At 57.2% G+C, this 25,746-nt stretch overlaps 1 protein-coding gene across 1 annotated transcript; it reads right to left on the bottom strand.

Annotated features, from left to right (window-relative positions):
• Positions 1–12,752: 12,752 nt before the first annotated feature.
• IKBKE (inhibitor of nuclear factor kappa B kinase subunit epsilon) lies at positions 12,753–25,144 on the bottom strand (the record flags this gene model as incomplete). The annotated part of the gene is made up of 20 exons (XM_084275949.1): positions 12,753–13,419; positions 14,109–14,180; positions 14,441–14,544; positions 15,087–15,183; positions 16,840–16,941; positions 17,741–17,780; positions 17,923–17,999; positions 18,278–18,390; positions 18,491–18,566; positions 19,754–19,855; positions 20,439–20,530; positions 20,613–20,677; positions 21,066–21,268; positions 21,589–21,768; positions 21,963–22,073; positions 22,538–22,698; positions 23,028–23,209; positions 23,587–23,716; positions 24,082–24,222; positions 25,058–25,144. The coding sequence occupies 20 exons, from the start codon at positions 25,142–25,144 to the stop codon at positions 13,386–13,388; spliced, it is 2,169 nt and encodes a 722-aa protein (XP_084132075.1). The 3' UTR covers positions 12,753–13,385.
• Between the last annotated feature and the right edge of the window lie 602 nt (positions 25,145–25,746).

Here is a 25,746-nt window from a genome sequence, read left to right on the forward strand (position 1 = left end):
GGAAAGCAGGGGGACTGGCCTTTCCCCACCCCCACCCCTCTTTTTAATTGGGAATAAGCTGCACTGTTATACAGTAATTAATGCATGACCTTTGGAGCAACAGCCGTTTAATGGGGGGCATTCACCAAGTCTTTGCTGGAGATGCCAATCTGAGGATGCTCCAGCTGCAGGTTCACCAGAGCATCTGGTGCCAGCAGAGCGTCCCTTCTGCCTATCTAAGCTGGGATTTCAGGTTTGGGCAGCTGCCTCCTGCTCCCCACATCACAGCCTGCCAGGACTGGAAGGCTCCAGCATCTCAGGCAAAGGGGACACACAGTGAGAGCTCTGCAATACGTAACACAGAAATCCCAGTTCCCAAGCACACCTCCAGATCAGCCCCTCTGCAGCCAGGCATTTCTTTACAAGATTAAAGCATGACACCTCCTTAGTCACCATCACCTATTAACAGACCTAATCGCTCCGTGTCCGGCAGGGATCGCTAATTTTAGAAGCCCAGCACAGCTTTAGGAAGGAGCCACATGACAGGTTTGCCAAGAGGAGCAGGATGCCTCCACTTAGGCTTGTAGATAATTCCCCTTCGAGTCAAACCCAGTAACACTTGTAAATGTCTTTTCTTTGGGGAAAAAAACCGAGTCAGATCCCGATTCTGTGCAAAACTTCAGTGGCTGAAAGGAATTTCCTTTTCTCCACTGATAAAGTTTCCCAGGGGGATGAAGCTGGATAGAGCAGAACAGCCCAGTGCAGATGCCCATCTAGGTGCCTAAATATAGGACTGCAGTCACCCTGCCCACCCCCATCCTCCCACTCCCACCTCCTGAATACTGCAGATGCCCTGGGGCATCTTTTGACCCAACCCACGTGCAAGCCCCACGTCTGTAGGCTGGGGAGACCAAAGGTCTGAGGCAGCAGGACCAGGTCCCATCCTGGTGATGCAGCTCCAACAACCCCAACCCCAGCCAGGAAAAGCCTCCTGTAGCCCCAAAGCATCACAGCACAGGAGCCTGGGTATGTCTGCCCCCAGAATTAGGATGGAAAGGGTCTAAAGTGTCCCAACACCTCCCCTGTGATGCGCTCAAGCTCTGATTTCTGGGTCTGTAGCTCCTGCAGTGGTGCTGGGAGATCCGCTCTGCCCTGGGCAAACAGCCCTCTGCCCTGACGTGCATGGGACTGCAGAGGGGTTGTTCAGAGGGCAGAGGATGAACCAGCTACCCAAATAAATAAATAAATAAATATTTGCATGATGTTAAAATAAACCATGGAACTGCAGGAGTTACCTTAAAGCTCCAGTTCCTGGGTCATTAAGCACCCTGCTATTTAAAGCCTCGAGAAGCTGGAATCAAAACCCAGCAGCCTTGGTGACTATTAAGCAGGTATTCTACATATCACTGAATCACAGTGATAAACCAAAGAAAAACACAACGGGGAAAAAAAAGATGAAAAAAAGCACAAATCAGCTCCTGACATCAGGAAAGTTCATGGAACTCTCTGAAGCACAACCCAGCTGCCAGGGGAAGGCTCAGGGCCAGCCAAGGCAGGCAAATAAAACATGGTGAGTCTTGACAGCAACGTGAGAGCCCACAGGTGCCTGAGTGCTGGGAGGGGACAGCGCTGGAGGGAGGTTTCTTCCACCCCCCTTCAGCTCTGGGGCCCCTGGGCTGCCTCACGCACACCGGCCACACGTGAGGTTGGGCTGTGCGAGCCCTGCTGCTTCGAACCAAGGGCTCTGCCCGCGCTCAGAGGAGCCCTGACGTCACTCGGGGTAACCTCAGGGACCGCTGCAGGATGTGGCCCCGTGACATCACGGGCTCTAGCGAGCGTCGACAGCTGCCAGGAGGGGATGGGGCAGGACCTGCGGCATCACCACCAGCTCCAGCGTGCACAGAGCGAACCCAGGAACGGGTCTTGGCTTTCCTGAGAAGCTTTTCCCACACCTCACTCCCCTCCCCACAACCCAGCCCCTCTCACGCCCTGAGTCTGCAGCTCAATCAAGCTCTCACCAGTTTTTTGGGTCTAAATCAGGTGGTTTGGGTTTAGGCTGTTTGCAAGCACAGCTGAAAACCAAGGGGGGAGGTTGGAGCAGACAAGACACCCCCCCACACCCCTGGCTTGGGGACAACAACCCCTCTGAGAGGTCTCTGTGCCGTTGCAGGACCTGGAGAGCAAACCCAGCTGCCAGGCAGATGCTCTCAGGCTGTTGTTCTGTAAAACCCCAAATTTTCCTTTCTAGTGCCAAGCAGGGCAGCACCGATGCCCCAAGCTGTGCTCTGCCACAGCGCTCCCGTGAGAGCAGCACTGCCCAAGGAGCCAGAGCAGAAGTTGAGGCCACCCAGTGCTACCGGCACGGTGGCAGAGCAGCGTGCCAACCGTGCCAGCATCGCTGTGAGCCGGGCAGCAGCCTGCCCAGCCACACTCCCGATCCCCACACACCTACAGGGCAGCAGCAGCAGGTCTGCAGGCAGCAGCCTGCGGATACAGCCAGCCACACAGACTCACCCCACCGCCTACCTCTGAACAGCTGGAGCTCCCTGCTCGGCCTCCTCAGCCGCCGGGGTCCCTCAGAGCCAGCCTTTGACTTGGGAAAATGCCTGAATATTTTGCGAATTCTCTTTGTGACAGGCCCAAAGCAAGCAGCAGCCTCTGCCTTCCCGTCTGTCATCCTGAGGAGAGGAGATCGATAACTTCCCGGGCACGCTGAGCTGGGCAGGCAGCTCCTCTGAGCACTGCTGAGATGCAACGAGCATCCGTGCGAGTTACTCCTGCTTCCAGGAGAGGCCTTTCCACCACCCCCCCCCCAGGAGACACAACGCTGACATTGTCCATTTACAAAGTGCTGTGATTTGATGCTTTGGGGCGGGGGGGTGGGTGGTTTTTTCTTGGGGTTTTTTTTTTCCCCCCCTCGGAGCAATGAGGTAACAGGCGGCTCAGAGCTTGTGCATCTCTGGGCTTGCCCTGTTAGCCATGGAAAACTTTCTATTTCTGGGGCTTTTTGCTTGATAAGATAAAACAACCCAACGGAAGAGATTAGAGAGAGAAAGCACAGGACCCAGCCACACGCCAGGAGGGCTCTTTCCAATTCTTTTCCCTTTGCTGCTTTTCCCCAGCAGTCTTCTGAAGTTTAAGGAAATAAGAGAGTCCCTAATATTTAATCCAAGGTTAAATTAAGGGAAGACACTGAGATTAACTATATTTACAACACGGATTTAAACTCTGCAGCTTAGATCCTTCCACTGCATTTATCAGTTACAGCTACACTGGGTATCAAGTGATGGGGTAGGACACAGCCATCAGCTTAAGATCGTGCTTGAAACTTGCTGTTTTGTACCCTCTGCATCATGACAAACCCCTCTCTGCTCAGCTGCCCTCCTGCCAGCAGACCAGGTTTCCAGCACCCAACACATCCTTGCTTTTACACTGGGAGTAACGATGCAATTTAACTCGTCCTAAAAACCAAGCAGCATAGGCAGCGAGTTAAAACAGACTTTATTTTTATATATATTATGTATTATAGCATATATAATACACAATAATATATGCATCATAATATATATTATGTATTATGGTATCTATAATACATATATATATATATATAAAAGCACCTGTCACCATATTGATAAACAGTCTTTGGAACCTTTATCATCCACCCCTTGCTGTCCCAACACACAGAGAGCATCTTTCCAGCACGTCCCCCCTTCCCACACCATGACCAGTAAAGTCAACTAAACATACTGGACCAGGGACGAAGCAAAGGAAAGGAAAGGAACAGCCCAAAAACTGACCTGCACGGTTAGAGCTGGAGCCTTGGCTGGTATCACTCTCCATAAAGCCTTCCCAAGGCACTGGACTGGATTGCAGTGAGAAACGTGACCCTGGAGAGCTGGGCTGCTCCAGGAGCCCCAGCAGCTTGCCACACAGCTCTGGGCAGGTCACCGTCCCTCCCCAAACCTCCATCTCCCCTGGGATAAGTGCCCGCCCTGCCTTCGGGAGCCTCAGCGGGTGGGATGCACCCCAGCACCCCACCCCATCCTCATCCGACCTCAGCAGCACCCATCCAGCCAGCACCATCCCAACCTGCCCCAGTCACCAGGGAGCGGGAGAAGCCTCAGGAATCTGTCTGGACCAGCTCAATGGGGCAGAAATGCAAAGCACCACAGGTCCATGGAACTGCTGGCAATTATTATTTATGGTGGCAAGAACAGAGACACGACAGAGCGTGGGAGGACACGCAGGGGGAAGAGAACACGACAAGCCACCCTGTCCTGGGGTGTGAGCTGAGCCTCAGACTGGAGAGGTGGAGCTTTATAAGGGCATCCACGCCTGCTACGGAATTCGCTATCTTGAGCAAACGTCCACTTGAGAACCAGTAATATCAGACCTGAAGTTTGCTCTATAAATTAGAAAGAGAAATGGTGTGTGCTTAACTGCCTGCCTCCGAAGGAAAGAGTTCCTGATTCAGTGCTTAAACGTGGAATGAGCTGCTGGGAGGTAAGGGTGGGGGGCTTCAGCCTGGAGGCACAAACCCAGGACTTTCCTGAAGCAGGTCTGCTGTCGTGAGATCTACAGAACAAAGTCTGACCTCAGGTACAACCCAAGGCAAGACGTTCTCCAAGGTTTTCCTCGAGGCAGCACCTCACAGCCACCTTCCCAGCCAGAGAGCAGGGAGAGCTGGAGTGATGCTTCTTGCAACAGCAGCACCTCAGCCAACAGAGCCCTATTCAAGTACTGCTACGGCCATCAGAGCCAAGACCCACCGCGCTGAGCAGGGAGGACATCCAGTTCCAGCTGCCAGCAGCTCTGCTGGGGAGACCACAGCTCCACACGCGAGCGGGGACTGTTTACGGTCACTCCATGTGCAATAGATGCATCCGGCTTAAATTCCCCCCCTGGGGGCCAATGAAACTGCTCCGCAGGACTCCATCAACACGAGCCAGGAAATACACGGGCAGTAAATCATGTCCCCAGCTGCCAGGACAAGAGGCCACAGCCACTGGGAAGTCCTGCTGGCACAGACACTGTAGGACATACCCCAAGGCTCCCAACAGAGGCAGTAAAAAGGTTCCCGATGTCTCTGGCAACATCTGGATCAGCACCAGTGGCTACGACCTGAACTAGAAGCTCAGAGTCTGTCCGACACCTCCAGACACCCTAAACCCGCCAGACACCCAAGTAAAGTCTCCCAAGGGCATAGCTTTCCTGATTCTGGGACTTCCCAGGACTTGGATCCCCTTCCCTCCGGCTGGAAGAGGAACCACACATCCCACACTGACCTCGGGAAGGCAGCTCCACGCCGCTCCAGAAAGAGGAAGCGGAGCCGAGGGGATTTCAGCACACCCACCCCTGGCTGGCACACGAAGCACCCGGCCAAAACCCCCTCCCCACTCGGCAGCGGGGCAGCTCCTGCTGCCCTTCCCCAGGGCAGACCCAGAGCTTCAAGGTCACAATGCTGCAGACCAGACAGCATTTCCCCTCTCACTGGGGCCAGGCAGGGTCCCAGGCGGGACACTGTGCCCCGGGATAGGAAGGGGCACGGACTGTTTGGGGCAGGAGGAGGAATAAACACCCCTGTCACCTTTTACTAAAGCCAACCAGATCTGGTGTAAACAAAAGCAAACCAGAACTGTACCAACTAAAACTCGAGTATCCAGAGGTTTCTAGTCAAAAGCAAACAAGCAGCAAGTCTGCATCGGGAGAACTGCTAGCCAAGGGAGGATAGCACGCACACCCCCTGTCTGCAGCTCTGGGGCATTTTTAAAAGGATACCCTCTCGGGATGACAGGGAATGCAGATGATGTTATGAGCATCTCCGCTTGAGTCCCTCCCCCACCCTGCCTAGTTGTTTGGGGAGTTTTAGAGGCAGAACTACTCCCACAGCCTGAACAATTCTCCCCTGAAATGAAAAGGGAAATAGGGTTGTATAAGATTTGTTTCGATATAACTAGGGGAAAAATCCTGCCAGAGGAGAAGTCCCTCAAAACAACTACTCACAGTGTCCAGAACACACAGCCCAGGACCCCACATCATGTGTGAGCCCCGCAGCAGCTTTGCAGGATGGCTGGTATGATGTAAGAGCCCCAACAAAGTTTGTTTTGCTTCAAATAAACCCATGCTTTTGCTTCAAGCACATTGGACTGGCACATTGGACAGGCACAGCCGAGCCCCAGGGAACACACCGGCCCTGGGCTGTGTTTTGAGCCAGTTAATCAGGAACGGCAGCCAGAAAGCAAAGGTAAACACCAGCCAGTGAAACACATTTACATCATCCCTCTTTCAACCACACACTGTGCAGCAAGTCCACCGGCCCCGGTGTGTCCCCGCGTCACGTCGTGCTGGCCGCGGGGCGATGGCTGGGTTAGGTTTAATTAACAGCAGTCAGTGCTAAAGCCTTAATGGGATGCAGCAGGGCCATATGGCACGACTGTCCCTCCCAATTGCCCTTCATTTCCAAACGGCACCAGGAGGCACGTGTGAGAGCCCCGCTCACACCACGCTATGCAAATCCCCACTAGAAACATTTAACTGATTCACAATCAAAGGAAAGCCACGCACAGGAGCCATAACAAGCTGAGCCAGGTACTAATTGCCCCAGCGAGGCTGGTGTTACAGCACGTGCCTGGCATAACCCCCCCCCCCCCCCCCAAACAAACCAGCAATGAAGCCTCTCCTGGAGCTGCCAGCTGGGCAGCCCGTCCAGAGCTGGGAGCTGGATGCAGCTTGTTCCCTCAGCCCCAGGAACCACCAGCACCAACCTGCCCTCCACACCGATGCTGAGGGTACCCTCGCCCCACACACCCCTCCCTGGGTACGGGTGGTCTCGTGGGCACAAGCCTCATGTGAACAGCATCAGCATTAACAGCTCCTGCCAAAACCCAGGAGGTTCAGCTGACCCCAACCAGCAAATCTTTGAGTCACCCAAGAAAAGTGCAGCTGAAAAGCGAAGTTACACCCAGCCTGCTGCTGGGTAAGACATCCAGACAGACCGAGATGGAAAGGAGACGTTTCACTGTCAGCAACCAGCACAGCACACGCTACCAAGTTATCTGTGACACAGGCTGGCTCAGACCTCTTGTGCCCCAGCACACCACAGCCTCCTCATGTCCCCACCCGCCCCTGCAGTCACACAGGTCACACCTTTCCATTCCAGCACCCGTGGCCAGGGAGCCGGGACGCGTGGCAGGCAGCGTGTGCTGCCACACAGCCCCAGCTGGGTCACCCCGCTTGGCCTCTCCGTGCCCCCTCCCACACGGTGCAGCGTGTCTCACACAAATAACACCCGTGTTAGTGAACCTCACAGGCACAAGCACGCTTACCCGGGGAGTCAGGGCAAAGCAAGGTGTCTCCATTAAAGCTTTCTGAACACAAAGCCTCCCTGCTCGCTCAGGTGATGGTGATGCTCAGCACTGATGGGCATCACCACAATCCTGCCGAGTAGCTGATACATCTCCTCTCTCCTGGAAAAACTTTGTTGCCCAAATCCACCCGGCAGCACTTCACCTCCCCGAACGCCCAGCCCCGTACTCCGAGACAGCGTCCCCTTCCCGGGGGGGACCCCAGCCAGGTCCCCCTTCCTCCACCCAGCTCCCGGAGCGCAGCACCGCGGGGCCCCGGACACTCCCCAGGGAAGCCCGGCGCGGTGCGGAACCCCCCCGCAAGCCCGGCAGGTCCCCGCGGCACCCGGGGACGGGGGTGGTGGTGGTATGGGGAGCCCAGAACCGGGACGAGAGAGGTGGAGAGGGGCCGGTGCTGCGGGAAGAAGAGCCCGGGCGGGAGTGCGGGCAGGGTGCAGGCAGCGCACGGGTGCGGGACGGCAGCGCAGGGCAGGGGTGCGGGATGAAGCGCCCGGGCAGAGCTGCGGGCAGGGCAGGGGTGCGGCGAGAGGGGCGCGGGCAGGGTGCGGGCGGCACGGCAGCACTCACAGTCGCAGCGCAGCGCTGGCTCCCGCACCGCCTCCCCGCACAGGTCGCACCAGCCGTGGCGCGGGGGGCGGAAGGCGAAGCGGTGACCGCGGTCTCTCTCCGCAGGTTCCCGCAGCTCCGCGAAGATGCTCCGCACGTCGGGCAGCAGCCTCGGGGCTCCGCCGCGTCTCCGCAGCCGCCGCGCCGCCCTGGCCCCGCCGGGGCTCCCCGGGGACCGGCCGCTCGTCGCTTCGGGGGGGACCGCGGGGCTACCCGAGCGCGGAGCGGAGCCGGGCGGCCGCCGGCGCATGGAACCGGGCTCGGACGGCGGCAGCGGGCGGGGGCACGGCCCCACGGCCAGCGACGCCATGGGCTCGGAGCGCCGGGCGGGCGTGGGGCAGCGCAGGCGCCTTGGACCGGCCCGGGGGAGGAGACACGGAGGGGGGGGGGGGGGGGGGCGGGGGGCAGGAGGGACGGGGGCAGAGACCGGCCCCGGGGGGGCACATCTCCCGCGGAGACACCGGAGTAGCGGCTCTCGGGTCCCCTCCCCGCGGGACCCGTCATTGTGGGGCCACCCCGTTTGTTTCTTGCTCGTGGAAATTCTCCCCCCCCCCGTGGGATTCCCCTCCCCGTGCGGTGTGATCTCACCGCGGTCCTCTCCACCGTGGGAATCACCCCCTATTTCCCCGTGGGTCTCTCCCCGCGGGACATCCGCACCACCACCATCACCACGGGAGCTGGTCTGCCTCGGGGAGTGTGTACATCACCCCCGAGGCTGGTCCCACAGCGGGGGTGTGCAGCCCAAAGCAGAGCCAGGGGCTCTCTTCCACCGTCTGCTGCTGGGGTGCAGCCACATCCCACCCCACGGGAGCTGTCGGAGCCACCACAGGCTGGTCCAAACCCCCTCCCAGCACGACATGTGTGTGTGGACCAGGCTGTGAGGGCAGCAGGAGGGAATAACCCCACTGCAATGACAGCGGGACACAGGAGTGACGCTGAGGGTGGTGACCTGAAGCAATTACCTCTCCCAGATGAGGCTCTTGTGGTTGTGGGAAAAGCAGAAAGGGAAATATTACGGCCAAATTTTCAAGTGGCTCCAAGCAGGCTCCAGAGCTGCAGCTCCGAGGGCATCCGTGCCTGGCTGGCCCAGTGGCAAGCCTCTCCCCTGGGCAAGGATGCAGGAATTGGGGTGGCTGGTTGGGTGCTGCCTGGTTGTCTGCCAGTCTAGTTGCTGAGTGACTCCCTCCTCCTTTGAACACAAGGGTTGGGTATCACCCCCGACAAGAAGGTCCCCTGTCACCATAACACCTTCCGAACTGGCTGGAAGAGGCACGAGGTGCTGCTCTTTATCCTTGTGTCTGGATGGAGCACAGCACACAGAGGGTGACACAGTCACCCTGAGTCACACAGGGCACGAGCCACAGGGCATCTGGCTGGCCTTGCGTCGCCCAGGCTTCGGGCTAGCCATCCAACCCAGACCATCCCTTCCCTGCTGCCCTCTGTCATTCTGGCTTGAAACACATAACTAACCCAGACAGCACCGCTCCCAAGCCTCCCTGTGTTGTGTCAGAGCAGCCAGGTTGAAGAGGCAGCTGTGTGAATCCTGGTTTCTGGGCTCAGGGGAAGCTGAATTTGATGTCTCTCATGAATTCCTGAGGACAGGATAAGCCAAGGATATCTAAATCCTTTTCAAGGATTTTAATTTGAAGGCTGGATTAAAGCACTGGCTCTGAATTACAAAGGACTAGTGCCATAAGCAGTCACTAATAAGACCTTCAAACCAAAGGAGTGATAACACAGCTTGAAAAATTCTTGTTTTGTCCTGTGCTAAGTAGCAAGATTCATTTTTGGAAGGTCTTTTTCTTCCCCATTCAGGATCCTCATTCACTTTCATGTGCCCTCTGCTTCTGCCTGTGAAGAGCAGCAGATCTATTCCAGGGGAAATTCTTTCCCAAAAACTTGGTGTTTTACCTTATATTTTCCCCAGCCAGTTGAATCATAGAAGGAATCACCTGCAAGAAAGCAAAGGACCTTCCCAAGGGCAAAGATCTACCTGTTAAATCCTGCCACCCTGGACGTTTGCTTTCCCAGTGCTGTCCCAGGACACAGTTTCAGTCTCAGTTTTGCAGTGTCAGGGTGGAGGAGGCAGGAGGGGATCCCCCACTGCTCACAGAAGCCTTTGGTTTTCCTCACCCCCAAGGAAATCCCCTGTGCCCAGGGCTCAGCAGGGCTGCACACACAGCAGCTTGCAGGCAGCTTCCCCCCAGGAGATGCCCCAGCAGAGGCTGACATCCCTCTGGAAGGTTCTCCTGGAGGATCCTCTGCCCCTGGGTCACACGTGTTGGCCCCTTCTCACCAGCAGCTGATGTGGCTGTGCCAGGACTGGCTGGGGAAGCTGCAGACCTCAGCTTTGAAGCCTTGAATCTTCATTTTCCAGCCTCAATACCTTTATTTTTCTAGTGCAAGATTGGCTCCTGCCAAAGGGCCGTGGCCATTGTTATCCTTTGCAGCTGTCCTTGCAGGTAGTCACGTTCCTTTAGGCCAAGGGTTAAAATATTTGGGGGGAAAAAAACCCAAGTAATTAACATTGGCAGGAAAATTCCTGTTTCCTTTGGGTTCCAGGAATCCTCACTGCAGCTGCTGTGCTGTGGCAATTTAAGCATTTAAGCATGACAAGGGCTATTAGCAAAAAGTCTTGGGGTTTTTGTTTTTTTTTTTCTGTTTGCCAAGAAAGAAATCCCTTTTTGTGGAAGCCAAACATGTTGCAGGTCAAACTCTCAGCTGGTAGGACACAGCACAGCTCTGCTGGATCTGAGGAAGGGCAGCAGGAGATGCTGCCTGGGCTCCCTGCCCTGTTCCTGCAGGGAATGCCAGCCAACGTGAGCTGGATTAAAATTGTCTGCTATAAAACAGGGAGAATCCTGTAAAACAATTTGCAGGAGAAAGGCTTTTAAGGGGTGGCTTCGTTCCACCTCTTCTGCAGCAAGCACTGGGGTTTGGCAGCCAGGATGTTGGGTTTTGCAGTTGAAATGGATGGCAACACGCGGTGCCAGGTTCCACTCGGGACGTTCTCCTGGGCACAGGGAGCTCCTGGGTGTGCTTGGCCTGTTCGTACAGGAAAGTGAAGCTGGGTGCAGCCCTGGAGCTGCCTCTCCTTGCTCATCTTGCTCCTCTGCTGAGGCTCAGGGCAGCGCTGAGGCAAAGACGTTCGGCTCCAGGGATGTGCTGTCCCCACAGAAGGAGGACAAACTCCAGGGATGCCTTCTGTCCCCACGTGTCTCCCAGTGCTCCATGCAAGGAGCAGCCACAGCAGGGATGCCCCTCGCCCTGTCCCTGCTGCAGCTCTGCCTCTGGCACGGGTGGACAACCCGAGTCCTGGCTCCGGGGGGCTGGGGGCAACCTCTGGGCAACCAGAGCAGCCAGGGGTGCTCAGCACCAGGGGTGCTTTTGGTTTAGCCAGCACACATTGCCTCCAGAAAAGGGGCTGGAGGAGGAACTGGAGGAAAGGTGACGGGCAGAGTCGGGTGTTTTCTGCCGAGGGACAGGTCGGGGCAGGCACTGGGAGCTGCTCTTGAGTCAGGCATGTTTGCTTGCCCAGGTGATGGCTCAACCTCTCCTTCCAGATGCACAGTCAGTCCCGGGGGAGGGTTGCACTGCATCACTCACCCTCCCACTGCGCCCGTGCTGCCAGCTCCCAGGCCCTGCTCTAACCTCCTTTACCCCCAGGTCCAGTCACAGCTCACACACAGGCAGAAACCAGGCAGAGGGAAGGGGTTTGTGCAGGGGACAGGAATGAATCCAAACATTTCCCAACCCCCAGACACCTGCACTTCCCACCAGCCATCCGCTTGCTGCCACCTCGTTACCACAGTCCCCTTTCTCCAGGGTGGGTGTTGGTGGGGGGACAGGGGCTCTGTGTGGAGCCCAGAGCAGTGGTTTATATTGTGTTGGCAGTCATGTGTGCCAGGGAGGGGTGGGAAGAGCAGGGCCAGTTCTGCAGGAGCCTCCCAGGTGTAAATGCCCGTGTCTGAGCCAGGCTGGATGGGTGGATGGGGGTTATCACCTTGCCTGGCTGTGGCTGCAGCCCTGGGACGATGCTCCCCCCCACTGCGGGAGGTGGGCTGTGGGTGACAACCCATAAATCACCCTGGGGGCCAGCAGGAAGAGGTGGAGGGAGAGGCAGCGTGTCGGACTCTCCCTACAAAGGGCTCCTTGATACCATCTCAGGCTCACACTCCCTGTATCACCGCTCCACACGCTGCTGGCGAGCGGCTGACTCAGTGGTAACCGGAGGATTACGGCTCCTTGTAGAACCCGAGGTCAGAAACCATGAGGAAATCCAGAGGCCAAAAGCCACCCCCAGCACAGGGCTGGGTGCAGCCCCGACACGGAGCACTGGGGTCTTTCTGCAGCTCTCCCTGCGCTTCCTGGGGGGCAGTGAGGTGGGGGGGGGGGGGGGGGGGGGGTGCTGTGTTTTCCCTCCATCCTGTTTCTCACGTGTGTAGCAGGAGCAATGTGGGGGGTGTGTGTCCTTCCAAACACTCACAACCAGCCCTGCAGAGCACCCACTCAGGTCCCATCCATCCCCATCCCAGCTCTGCCACCCCAGCTGCCATCACCTCCATGGGTGGGTGCATCCTTTACCCAGCACTGTAACCACATAAGGATTTCTTTTCACCTTTCACCTGAAAGAAAGAGAAGTGTCCCTGCTTCCCTTGCATTTGGAGAGGGCTCCTGGGGGCCCGTTCCCCTGAGATTTTGGCCTGGTGTTTAGTAGCACCCCCAGGTTTGGTGGCTGGGGCTGTAGGTTCAGTCACCAGGTTGTTTGGAGGAGGCACACACCATCACGTGTGTAAACACAGAACTCGGTTACATTTATAGAAACAAAACAAAACCAGAGGAGGCTCCCTCAGCTTCCCATCCCCAAATCCCCAAGGAGCCCAGGGCTGGAGCAGGAGAGGCTGGAGGAGGAGGAGAGGTGGAGCTCCCCTGGGCAGAGGGCTGCAGCTCGAGCCTTCCCCATGCTGCAGTCTCCTGGGCAGAGCACCGGGGCTGGAGCTGGTCTCTCATCCCTCGGGTACAGCATCCCTCCTGCCTTGCCTGGCTCCACAAAGCCTCAGGGAGCAGAAGTACATTAAAAGTGGGAGTAGTTCCTAAACGAGTAAGGGCAAAGAAGAATTTATCTGTCTAGCCTCTTCCTCTTCATCATCTGACACGGTGATGCAGGGAAAGGAGAAAACCAGGGTGTCCTTCAAGCACTGTTTGGAAAGGAAAGGAACCCCCAAGTTTTTCCCAGTCAACTTTTTCCAAGGCTCGAGGCTTGCAAGCCACTCCAAGCTAATGCTGGTGAACTGTGCAAAAGTGCTGGAGCTGAGAGGTAGGACACAGAGAGCTCCTCAAACACCAGAGTCTCCGTGGCTCTGGACCCAAAGTGCTGTGAGTGTTCCCTGCCGTGGGAAGCCCTTGGCTTCGGCTGCTGCCAAGTCACCACATCTCTCAAACACCGGGAGTGGGGGCAGCCCCACTCAACCTGCAGGAACAAAACCAAAGGCTTTAGGATCCAGAGGGACATCCTGGGCTCATGAAGTCCCAATCTACTGTTTAGGCTGTGCACCACTCCCTGGGCTTGTTCTGGCATCTCTCAGGATAAGGTCTCCATATGGGAAGGATACCAGACCTTTCCTTCTCCCCTTATCCACGCTGCAACGACACGGTTGGTCCTGTAGAAACTGGGCTGGGGTGAATCACTGATTCCTTTTTTTTCTTTATAAACCTGACTGGAGACTCTTTGCCCTTTTGATACACGTGTCTAGATTGCTGGTTTGCATTAAGGTCCTCAAAAATATATATATATAAAAAGGCTGCAGAGGAAGAAACCTGAGGGATGTTCTGGGTTTGGTCCAGACACAAAAAGCATCCACTACTCTGCAGCACAGGGCAAAGGCTGGGAAGAGGGTGTAGACATGACATAGCATTTGCAGAAGGTCATGCTTCAGCTTCTCAGAAGGATGAACTCTCTTCTGCCAGGTCATGATGTAAACTCGGTGCTTAAAAGTCCACGTGCACCACCCCATGAGCAGCTGTGGTTGTGCTCAGCACTGGGATGGTTCCCCACTCACAGGCACCCAGGGAGCCCACCCAGAGCCAGCACCCCTCCCCAGGGCAGCCCGGTGGGAATCACTGCTCGGAGCAGCAGCGTCTCTGGGTGCTCCTACTCACCGCTCGATGAGGCTGTTGTTGAACCGGAGGTCACAAGTTACTGCCCTCATCTGCTCCAGCAGCTCCTGCATCCTGCCAGGGGACACAACCACCCCCTTACCCCCATGCTGCTCCACCTCCTGGCTCCCTGCAGGAGCATCACCTGCAGAAGGGCTGGCAGGGCTGTCCCACGGCTCACTGAGCAGGTGAAGGGCTTAGCACAGCCTGTCCCAGCCCTGCAGACACCCAGCCCTGGCCCCAGCTGTGGATCTCACAGAGGATGAGTGGTGGGACGTCCCCCTTTCTCCCTGGGGAATTGGGCTGTCCCCAGAACCCTCTTCCCAAAGACTCACTGGAAAGCCATCTCCTGGTGTGCCTGGCTGGGATGGACGGGTGAAGGTGTGGGAGGAACCAGGGCCAAACTCCATTTCTCTGTCTGGAGAAACCTGTCCAGAGCCTGCAGAGACAGAGACCTGTCAGCCCCGCTGGCAGCGAGCTCTCTGTGCTGGGCTGACCCCGGGTGCTGCAGTGCCTGGGCACCCCCCACCCCCAGCCCTGCCAGCTTGCTGTGCCTACCCCAGGACAAAACCCTTGGGGCAACGATGCTACATACTCACACCCAGCACATCACTTCTTCGGGACAACCAAAATAACCCAACTGAAGCACCAGGGCAGGTACCAGGTGGCCCATTGTGAGAGCTGGAGAAGCATCCTCTTTCCTACAACTGCAGCTCCTGCTTACTGGGTGCAGATTCCCCCAGGCCAAGCAGTCCCTGGGACTAGGAGTGCCACTACTAAAGGTTTACCCACTCCTTGCTCATGCAGTGCTGCAAAGCAAGACCTCCAGCGTGGATCACCCACAAAGAACTGCAGCAAGGTGTTTAAACCCACCCTGGTGTTCCCCTGCTTAACCCACACACGGTGGATGCTGGGAGAGGGGAGCAGCAGCGTTCCCTGGAAGGCAGGAGGGGGTGAGCAGCAGCATCCCTGGACACTCACACTCTGCAGGCAGTCCTGGCACTGCACCATCTCCACGCTGCAGGTGCTGATGCGGTTGCTGAGCCTCTTCAGGTGCTTCTTCATCTCACAAACTTTCCTAGAAGGAAAAAACCCCACAGTGAAGCTCCCAGTCAGTGTCCAGATCGTTACTGGTCTGGGTGGTTTAATTCCACGCTGCTCACTGCACAGCTTCCTGGACCCAAGTTAAAATCCTGATGGAAAGTAAATGAGTCACACGGGTGTCGTAATTAAAGCTGCAGCTCTGCTAATGGCCACTTCAGGCCAGGTTATCCAAACAAGACTAATAGCAAATTAATTAGGGAAAGCGTTGCCTGTACGAGCTCAAGCCCATCACTGGTGCCATGGGTGATGCACAGGCTGGTCCTCTGTGCCCAGAGAGGACTGAGCATCCACCTGAAAAGGCTCCTTGGGTTTGGGTTTCTGTTTGCAAGCTCTCCTTTCACACCTGAGGCATGTGAAGACCAGAAAAGTCCTTCCTGGAGCTTGTCCTTGGGCCAGTCTCTCTGCAGGACCCATTACAGATACCAAAGCCCTGAACAGGCAGTGTTTTGGGGGGCTCTGCCATGGGGGCCAGTGACCCCCTCTGCTCTGCCCCAGCCTTTTGGGGGTCCAAGTGCCCTGTTCCTGCTGGGGTGGAGCTGCCACACATGCAGCAGGCGTGCTGGGTGCTGGGTAAATATAGGTTTGGTTTGGGTTTTTAAAAAAAAAAAGAGAAAGAATATTTAAGATGACCAGTCCACCTCCAGTCCCCAGAAAAACAGCCAGCCCACCACAAAGCCTGGAAGAAACCCAAACCAGCACAATTAAAACTGAGGTAACGATAAATTTAAAACATCCAGCTATGACTCACTCCTCAGGACAGAAAAACAGGTACCAAAATACTCCATCAAAAACACAAAGATGCCTTTTCTCCCCTCCCTGTGAGCAGAGGTGAAGCTCTGCTGTGGTGCAGACAGGCTCCTGCGCTGCAGGATCTGCTGGTCCTCTGCAGCCAGGACAGAATCCCACCCTGAGACAAAACTCCAAGGGGATGTTTCAGCATCCTGCCATGGGATGTGCTGGGAGGAGACTGGAGGCAGCAGTGCCTGTCCCCAAAGTGAAACCTGTCTGTGGGTGAGGGTTTGCAGTGTGGAAAGCCCCGGGCTGCACAAGCTGAGGCTGGAAAGGGGACAGGGAGGGACAGGCAGGGACAGGCAGGCACTTCCCGCTGCTCCTGGGGCATTCCCAAGCACCTGAGACAAACCTCCAGCCTAAAATTCCCCTGCATAGTAAACCCCACGCAGCGCTACTCCACCTCACCCTGGTGAAAAGTCACATTTAATTCCTTGGCTTTATAGAAAACCCTTTCCCCACCCACCCCACCAGCCCAGGGTGATGGATGCTCCTCCCTAAACCCAACCTTGCCTAAAATATCCCATTTCTGCAACATCCTCTTTCCTGAAGGGTCCCCCTCCCCAGAGCCTCTCCCCCCCAGAGTCCCCCCACCCCCCAGAACCCCCCAGCCCCCCCTCCACCCTATTCGCTGCTTTAAGGTCTTAGGGCCCCTTTAAGAGCCGCTCAGCACCAGTTACCAACATCATCATCTCCATCTGCATCTCAGCACTGGATCAATAGTGGAAAGCATCCAGAGGGCTCAGTCATTGGTGTGTTACTGGAAAGTCCCTTCTCCCATCCCTGCCTGGCTCTGAAACCGGGGTCAGAGCCCCAGAGAGGAGTGGACAGGGGCTGGTACCTCATCCTGCTGCCGTGCAGGGTCAGGGCCTCCTGGTACCGCTGGACACAGTCCTCCTGGAAAATCAGCAGCACCTTCCTGGCCAGATACCCTAAATTCACCCTAAAACCAGGAGGGGAAAAAAAAGATAATTAAAAAAAAAAAGAGAACTATTTCCATAAATGGATTAAAATGAACATCTCAGTTCACATCTCAGGAGACCTAAAGCTGGCTCCTGACTCGAGAAAGGGGCACCAGATGCAGGGTAATTAATTCTTCATCAGTGTTATAAAGAAAACAGATTCAAATTATGATGGAGAAGAGAGGGAGGGTTTGGGACCCAGGCAGGGACACCAAGCCAGGCTGTCATCCCCCCTCCCAGGCACTTCTGAGAAGTCTTTGACCTGGAGTTCAAGGCCTGTGGCCAGGGTTAGGCTGAAGATGAAGTGAGGTGGAGGAGCTGCGTGTTAAATTTCGCCATCCCTGCTCGGTGCTGAAGCATGTGCTTGATTTCCTGCCCCTGTTAAATGCTCCTGGTTTCAGTGAGGACTGAAAGGAGAATTTTTAAAGGTACAAAAGCCACTGGACACTTCACTCCCACTGAAAATCAGGCAGGTATGAAAGCACAGACACTACCTAGAGCAGCATCTCCATGGATAACTGGCCACAAAGTGAGTTAGTGGGAGCAACAGCCGGAAAGGTGCTCATTCCCACAGGGATCTGGCCCAATGGCAACTCCCTGTCCCCAGATCTGCAGATGTTTTCCCACATCTTCATCTGAACTAGCTCCTGGCTTGGGAAAGTTCACTGGGAAAAGTCCCACATCCGAGAGCCATCACGGGAGCCACGTGTGGATGGATGGCCCCTCTCAACGTTAGTGACCCAGGATGGGTCCTAGGGAAGGGACGGGCTTGGGACTTACTTATCCAGCTTGTGTATTTGTTCCTCGTTGTAGCCCAGCCCTGGGGAGGAAAGACACAGGTCACCAGGCGTTTTCCTGCCCCCGACCCAATAAATGGGCAATTTCCCCCTGGGTCAGTGCAGGGATGTTCCTGCTGCACCCCCACACCTCCTGTCCCCGGGGCTGCTGTCCCTGTCACTTACGCAGGCACGTCCTGGCCTTCTTGAACTGCTTGTAGATCAGCTGCATCTTCTCCAGGCAGCACTCGATCTGCCGGATGCTGAAACAGGGAGAGGGAAGGAGGTGGTGAGGCCTCACAAGAGGCAGGGGACAAGGCTGGGGTGGAAGTGCCACTTTGGGGCGAGACCCCTGTGATTAGGGGACACTGCTGCCCCCCATGGCTGTGTGTGGGGACACGCTGCACCATGACGTGTGCACACAGGGCTGTTAACAGCTGCAGTGAGGGGCTATGGGTGGCTGTTGGGAGTGATGGCTGCTGGACTGAGCTGAGACCAGCAGAGCGTTGGCCAGGATCTGGGTAGAGCTGGAGTTACAAACCTTTTGTCTTCATGCACTTGCTGCCCGTGCTCCACCAGCTCGGCCAAAAGACCATCCAGCGCCCTTTGACAGTCAAAGATGTTGTGGGAGCACTGAGAGAGCTCCTCAGAGACCTGTGGATGGGGAGGAGAGGTTGGGGCTGGCTGCTCCCAGTGCTGCCTGTGCTGGTGGATGCTTCCCCAACCCTTCATGGGGCCGCCTGGGGGGACTCACCCTCTGCAGCCTTGTCTTCACCATGGCCACATCCTTCAGAGCCAGAGCCCTGCTGCCTGCAGGAATGGCCTCGTACCTGAGGAGAGTCAGAAAATCAATATTCCTGAAGCAGAACATGAGGCAGAGGCCTCCAACACCTGGGCAAAGAAAATCCATCCTGTGGCGGAGGCAGGTCAGTGTCCCAGGGGCGAGGGGTGGGCTGTGGTTTGCTCCAGCACTAACTCTGCGTTGGGGGTACAGGATCTGAGCCACGAGATGCAAAGTGCTGATGTGGTAAAAACTCGCCCTGTATCCGGTTTATAGGTTCATACCCATCGGCTTCCCACCAGGCTGGATGGTGCCAGGCTCCCTGCAGCTGGCATGGTGTGATGCTGTGGGAGTCAGCTGAGATACTGCCTGATCCAGACAGTGTTGGAAGGGATGGGTAAGCCAGCAGCATCCCACCACAGCATTAGTGCTCTCAGCACTCCAGCCCTGTGATGGTGCCGCTGAAGGCACCGGGAAGCGTGTGTCCCTACCCTGCCAGATGAAATGGAGATGCAGAGGCTTGCTAAATTGAAAAGAGCAAAAGAACAGTGACCCAGCAGCAAAGAATCTTCCTCTACAGCAACAGCAGCAAAAGGTAAAAGCAAAGGAACTGTGGGTGACTTCTGATAACAGGGTGTCAGTGTACCCCAGGGCAGTGTGGGTGGGAATGGGACATGTCAAGGAGAGCCCAGGGTTCGTCCCATAACTGCTCCATTCACAGAGCCTCCTGAGACCTCTCAGCACAGGCTCTGTGGCCAGGTGGGATGCTGGCTCAGTGGGGACGCAGTGTGGTGGGCTGCTGGCTGCCCTCCCCAGCACTGCCCTGTGCTCGGCTCTCCACTTTGCAGGGAGCAGGGTCAGCGATACCAGGGAGGGGGCTGAGGGCACTTGGAAGCTGCCTCCTCCTCCTCACACCCACTCTGTGTGTAAGAGTGAAAACCCTGGAGCAGGAGCCCGAGGAGACTAATTCTGGGCTCCCGTGAAACCCGGGACTGATGATTGGAAACCAAAGAGAAGATGGAGAAACAGCCAGGGTGGCTAATTCCCCACAGGCTCCACACGCAGTGAGAAAGCCTCTTACCTTCCAGCAACCAGTTTATTCCTGGAATTCTACTTATTTCTGATTATTCAGGCACCTTAGAGAGTCCCATATCTTATCTGCAGCAGCCCGAGGGCACAGCCAGTGCCCGCTGCAGCCCAGCGCCTGCGTCCCCGTGGCTGCAAAGCCACACTTACAGCACGCAGGTCTTCACCTCAGTGAGCTGCAGGCAGGAGAGCACCGAATGAGCCCCTCTCTTCTGCTCCAAAATCCTGGAGCACTCCATTTTCAGGTTCCCACTGCCAAGAGAGAAATCAGTCTGTCCAACACACACCCCCCCCGCAGCGCGATCTCCATCCCAGGGCCAGCAACGTGTGCGTGGGGTGTGTGTGAAGGGGGGTAGGATGGAGCTGGTGGCTCCTCTCTGTCTGCTCATGAGAAAACGGAGGGCTAGATGAGTGTAAATCTAGGTGCAGCTCCTGGGAAGGGGGGGTCTCAGCCACCAGGCACTGTCCTGATGCTGCACAAGAAGCTCCTGCCCCAAGGAAACAGGGAGGGCAGTGGAAACGCACGGTGACATTAGCAGTACTAAGATTAACGATGATGCTGAGTTCCTCAGCATCTCCTAAGCTCAAAGAGGTGACTCAGGAGTAACAAACAGGGATGGGAGCATCCTCAAACACTGACTGGTATTTTCCTACAGCCCCTCATCACCCAGCACACGTGTCCCCCATAGTGCCCCCGTGCCCCATCCGGGTACCCGGTGAGGATGCCCGGTGGTCCCTCACTACTGGAGGAGTTTAACTCCTAACACAATGGTGGCAAAGGACAGGTTCCCCCCCCCCCAACACCACCCATGACCGCAGCAGCTCCGGCACTCACATCACCCAGTGGAGACCCCTGGCCAGCAGCTCCCGGCAGTGCCGCAGGGCCTGGGCGATCCGCAGCGTCTGGTGCACGGCGCCCACCGCGCTCTGCAAAGCAACGGGCTCTGAGGGCGGCTGGGCAGCCACGGCCGGGGCTGCCCCAGGCTGTGTGGACACCCCCCCTGCCTACCTTGGCTGCGCTGCAGTCGGCCACCACGTCCACCTTGGGGACAAACTTTGGGAACTCAAGTGCCGCTGGAAAGACAGAGCGCGGGGTCACGGCGCTTCAGGGAGCCAGCCCGGAGCCCCCGAGCCACAGCTGCAGACCCAGGGGGACATCTCACAGCCACCAAAGCGAGCCCTGCACCGCTCAGGGTGTGATGCTGGGGGCTTAGTGCAGCTCTCCAAGATACTTTAGAAATGTGGATGAAGCCATGAACCATCTGCAAAGCTCAGTGTGGTGAGCAGCCACAGCACAACAGCACACAGAGGGGAAAACCAACCCAAATCCTGCCCCAGCACCATACCCCCACCTCCCACCTCCTGCTCTGCATTGTCTATTAGGACGATAACGTCAGCAAATCTCCCACCCCACCCCCAGATGAAGCGTGCCCTGATGTGTCCCCGAGCCAGCAGTACTCACGGTCTCTGTATCTCACTCCTACCACATCTTCTGCTTGTTCTGCAGAGCTCAGCAGGGTCAGAGGGTTGTGCCGCGTGGTTTTGCAGAAATTATGAGCTTGCAGATTAGGATCCAACTCGTACAGATGACCTTCAAAAAAATACTCTTGGTGGTGAGGGACTATATTCGTCTGCTTGAAGACAGCATCTAAAAACTTGGCAGTACTGAAACGAGAGAGAAACAAGAGGATAGGGAATGAACCAGGAGGCGACTGCTCTGGTTCCCATCACTTGGGCAGCCTGTCACCCTCTTCTCGTAGCAAAACATCCCATGAGGTCAGTGGAGCCCCTCAGAGCCGATGGCTCCTGTTCAGTGCACTCCCAGCCAAGCTTGGTTTGGCTGAACCTGGTTTAATTGTGGTGCAAAGGGAACAGGCACTTCCCCCTCCCAGCCCTTCTCCCCTTCCCAGGTTCGTCTACTCAAACAAGGGGCTGAGGCTCTGGAGCTCAGGTCCCAAAGCCACTGTTTGTAGGGGCATCCTTACGTGTTGTAGGGGTGGATGTAGATGCGATGTGAGGAAGCCTGCTGCAGGGAGAAGACATCAACCACGATCCTGTGCAGAATGTCGTTGGTTTCTGCAAAAAACTGGTCGAATCCCCAGCATTTCTCCTGATCCACCTCCAGGATGTTGGCCAAGATGGGTATCAGCTGGTCCTTCAGCCCGCTGCAGCACCAAGAGGAGGAGGAGGAGGAGAGATGTTTGCATGGACTGGCATAACCCTGAGCCCTACACATGTTGACCCGTGGGCCCAGGGAGATGCACCCCTCTGCTGTGGCTGAGCTCCTGTACGGATGGAGCTGCTGGTGGTTTCCACTCCCCCTTTTTCCCAGACCCACAGTGGGACCAGGGACACTCACACAGAGAGCTGACAGGTGATGGGCAGCTCGTAGCTCCACTCGATGCTCCCGTTCTCCTGCCTCTGGACCCCTGCAATGGCTCCAGGGGGCTTCTCAGTGGTGATTTTATACCTGTGGGCAGGAAGCAGCTTGCAGGGGAGTCAAGCCAAGAGACCTCTGCTCGGGCACTGTATCCTTTGGGTTCAGCAAAGGCAGAAGGGCAGAAAGCCGTGGATGGGGCGGGGAAGACAGGCTTCACAGGAAGGAGGAAGATGCACAGAGGGAAAACCCTTCAAGAACCACTCAGAAAGCTTTGAGCGAACGGGAACCCTGCCTCCTGCTGAGCCACAAAGCCCCAAGGCTGCATTCTGAGGGCAGGCATCATAAATAGGGTACAGATCCTTTGCCATGCATGCTCTCAATGGTGCAGGAATCAACCACAGGGCCTGCTGTAGGGCTCTCTAGGCTGCCTGGGATTAATTGAGCAGTAAACCATAGTGCCACAGTGCTGCTGGCACACACCAAGCTGCATCCCCCACTAGTCCCACCTCCCCATGCAGCAGCCCCCAGCCCTCCCAGCCCACTGTGGTACCTACATGACCTCCTTGTTCCTGCGAGGTCCCCCGAAGGGGACAAAGGGGAGGCTGCCGGTGGCAGCATGGTAGAAGGTGACACCGATGCTCCAGAGGTCGACGGTGACGCCGTACACCTTCTGCTGCGGCTTGCGCAGGACCGCGCGCTCGTACATGTCCGGGTGCTGCAGGGATGAAGCAGAGAGCAGCGCTGCTGACGAGGCCACTGGTGGGTTTGCAGCGGGTGCCTGGGGTGCTGGGATGGACAAAGTGACTGCTTGGATTTGGCCTCTTCTCCTACTGCTGGATCCTCCAGGCACAAGGTCACCTGTAACTCTACAGCAAAGATGCTGAGCTCCCCCCTCTCTTCAAATAAAGAAATGTATCCTCTGGGAAACGGGGCTCTCGAGTCGCTGCTGCTCTCTGCACGTTGCCCAGCTGCTGGGTGGAGGGATGGGGACCGGCATCCCCCAGGGATCCCGAGGTTACTGGGCTGGCAGTGCACCATACTCACGAGATACTCCTCTGTCCCATAGACAGACACAAACTTCTCATCATCATCCAGCTCTCGGGCGGCCCCAAAATCCGTCAGCTTATAGATGCTCTGCCCATCTTCCCCCATCAGGCGCATGATGTTGCCGGGTTTGATGTCTCTGTGGACCACGCCGTTCTCCCGGAGGTGGTTCATCCCTGCCACTGGGCATGGGGAGAGGAGGAGGGGAGAGACATAGCATGGGGCTCCAGTGTGGGGCTGGAGCACATCGCTCCAACAGGTTTTGTTTAAACTAGGAAGGTGAGAAGGGCTGGAGGAGGGCCATGGCCCGGGGCTGGTTGAACTTAAGTGGGGACCAATGTGACTGGGGGGATGGAGAGGATGTGAGCACATGGCAGGACATTGTCCCTGTGCCCCCCACATCATGCAGCACAGCCAACTCCCAGGTCTGCACAGAGAGACCATCGGGCTCACAAACCCACTGGGTCCCACCAGCACCCAGAGTCCCCAGCCCAGAGCTTCTCATGGCAGCAGGCAGCTGCCCATCCTTGGGGGGGGGAACAGGGACCCCCACACTCACCCACACATTGCAGCACGATGAGGAACTCGGACTCGGCCAAGCCAAAGGCGTTTGCTGGGTCTTCCAGCACGTTCAGCAGGCTGCCACTCGAGCAGTACTCCATCACCAGCACCTTCTGCTTGCTGCTGCCCTGTGACAGGGAGCAGCCATGAGGGCTGGGCTGGCCCCATCAGCTGTGTCCCAGCCAGTCCCTGTCCCCCCCACCTCCCCCCAGGTCCTGGTTGGTGGGTCCCTGAGATTTTCCTGCTCAGAGAAACCAGCATCAGAGAACGTCCCCTTTGTGCCATGTGCCTGGCCAGGGGACAAGAGCAGGTCATGTCCATGCTCCAGTGCCACCAGTGCTGAGGGGCTGGGCTGAGGCTTGGTGTGGAGCTGCGGGGAGGTGGGAGGAGAAGGCAGACCACCGATTCCCCACACCCCGAGAGCTCAGACCAGTTTCCCTGGGTTACTGGTCCCATCAGCACAGCAGGTCGCACCAGCTGAGGTCCCACTTACCGTCTCCTCCACGGCGAATAATTTCACAATGTTTTTATGGTTCAGCTTCCTCAGCATCTCAAACTCTCTCACTTGGACTTCCTGGGGCCGGAGGTAGCTGGCATTGTTAAAGACCTTCACGGCAACCAGCTCCCCTGATTTCTGGGAAAAGAGGAAAATGAGACAAAGGAAATGGGAGGCAGCAGCATCCACATCCCAAGAGCGGCTCCATCGGCTCCATCACCGCTCCTGCACCCCTCTCGGGATGCAAACGGTGCTGAGAGCGCATCGTGTGTTCCGAGCAGGCATCCCACAACCTTTGTCTCCTCGGCTGCAGAAGCAAACCGCCGTTATTCACCTCCCCGTGCTTCCTGTCCCCACAGCCTGCATGCCACACGGCACCCGTCCGGCTTCATAGCGAGTTTGGGACGGGCAGGCCCCCGCTCCCCGCGGGACAGGGCTCTCCTCAAAGCATCCCCGAAGCCGCCTCTCCAGCCCTGCCCCGCGCAGGGACAGCTCCACAGACTTCAAAGGCCAGCGAGGCGCAGAGGCTGTTCCAACCCCCGGCAAGTGTTTGCATGCAATATGCAAATCGCCCCGGACGGGGTTTTCAAAACCTCTGGGCATTCCCCCAAAAACCAGCTTCCTCCCGCCGCAAGGCACGGGAACGCCGGCAGCCAGCGAGCAGGACCCGGCCACGAGCAGCACGAAAGCTGCCCTCGGCCTGCAGAGCCCGAGCTGGTGCCCCCAGGGGAGGGTCATGGGGTTGGGGGGGGGGGGGGAAGGAGCCAAATGAAAAATGAAAATAAACCCTAAATCCCTCCCCTGTACTGCCGGTGGCCTCTGGACTCGCAGGGAGCTCTGGGGAGGGTGAGTGGAGGGAAGCTCGGGCATCCCTGCCCCATGGGGTGGGAGGGATGGGGGGGGGGGAGGGGGGGCACAGGGGGTCCTGGTGACTTTGGGATGGCGTCCCCCACCCCCTCGCTGCCCCGCTCACCTTGTTGCGAGCTTTGTAGACGCAGGCCGTAGCGCCCTGGCCCAGGAGGTCCTCGGTGCTCCAGAGGTAGTTGGGGGTACTCTGCATCTCCAGCAGTGCCGCTGCGGGGAGGGGAGGGGGGGGAAGGACACGGGTCACCCTGGGGACCGCTGGCCTCTGCCAGCCCCGTCACCAAACCCCGGGGTGTTGATCCGTCCTCTCCCGGCGATGCTGTGGGACATAACCCTTGGCGGGCAGCCACCAGCCTCCTACCTCGCCAGCGCCGAGCGGGCAGCAGGACGTGAAGGGCTGCGCATGGACGGAGCTGGTGGCGCTGCCAAAATAATCCACCCTGTCGCTGGGACCCGCCGGGGCTGGCAGAGAAACACTGACAGATGCAGAGGGGGGGGGAAAAAAAACCCAACCAACCCAACCCCAGAAGCCAGCCAAGCAAACAGCCGCGGAGCTGCAAGGTGGCGAGAGAGGCACCTCCCCACCCCGAGAACAGAAACCTATGGGATTGCAAAACCCGCTCTGCAAGCATCAGCTGCGGCTGGAGGAGGAAATGCTTCAGCTTCCTGCTGAAGAAAAAAAATTCCCAGAGTTGCAGCTGTCCCTGGGTGTGCTGGGCTCGGTGCTGGGCGCCCCAGCCACTCCGCTGGCTCAGCAGCCGGGGCTGGGGCTGGGACGGACTCTGAGCACTGGGGATG

Source organism: Gallinula chloropus (assembly GCF_964237585.1).
Source record: "Gallinula chloropus genome assembly, chromosome: 27".
Taxonomy (NCBI): domain Eukaryota; kingdom Metazoa; phylum Chordata; class Aves; order Gruiformes; family Rallidae; genus Gallinula; species Gallinula chloropus.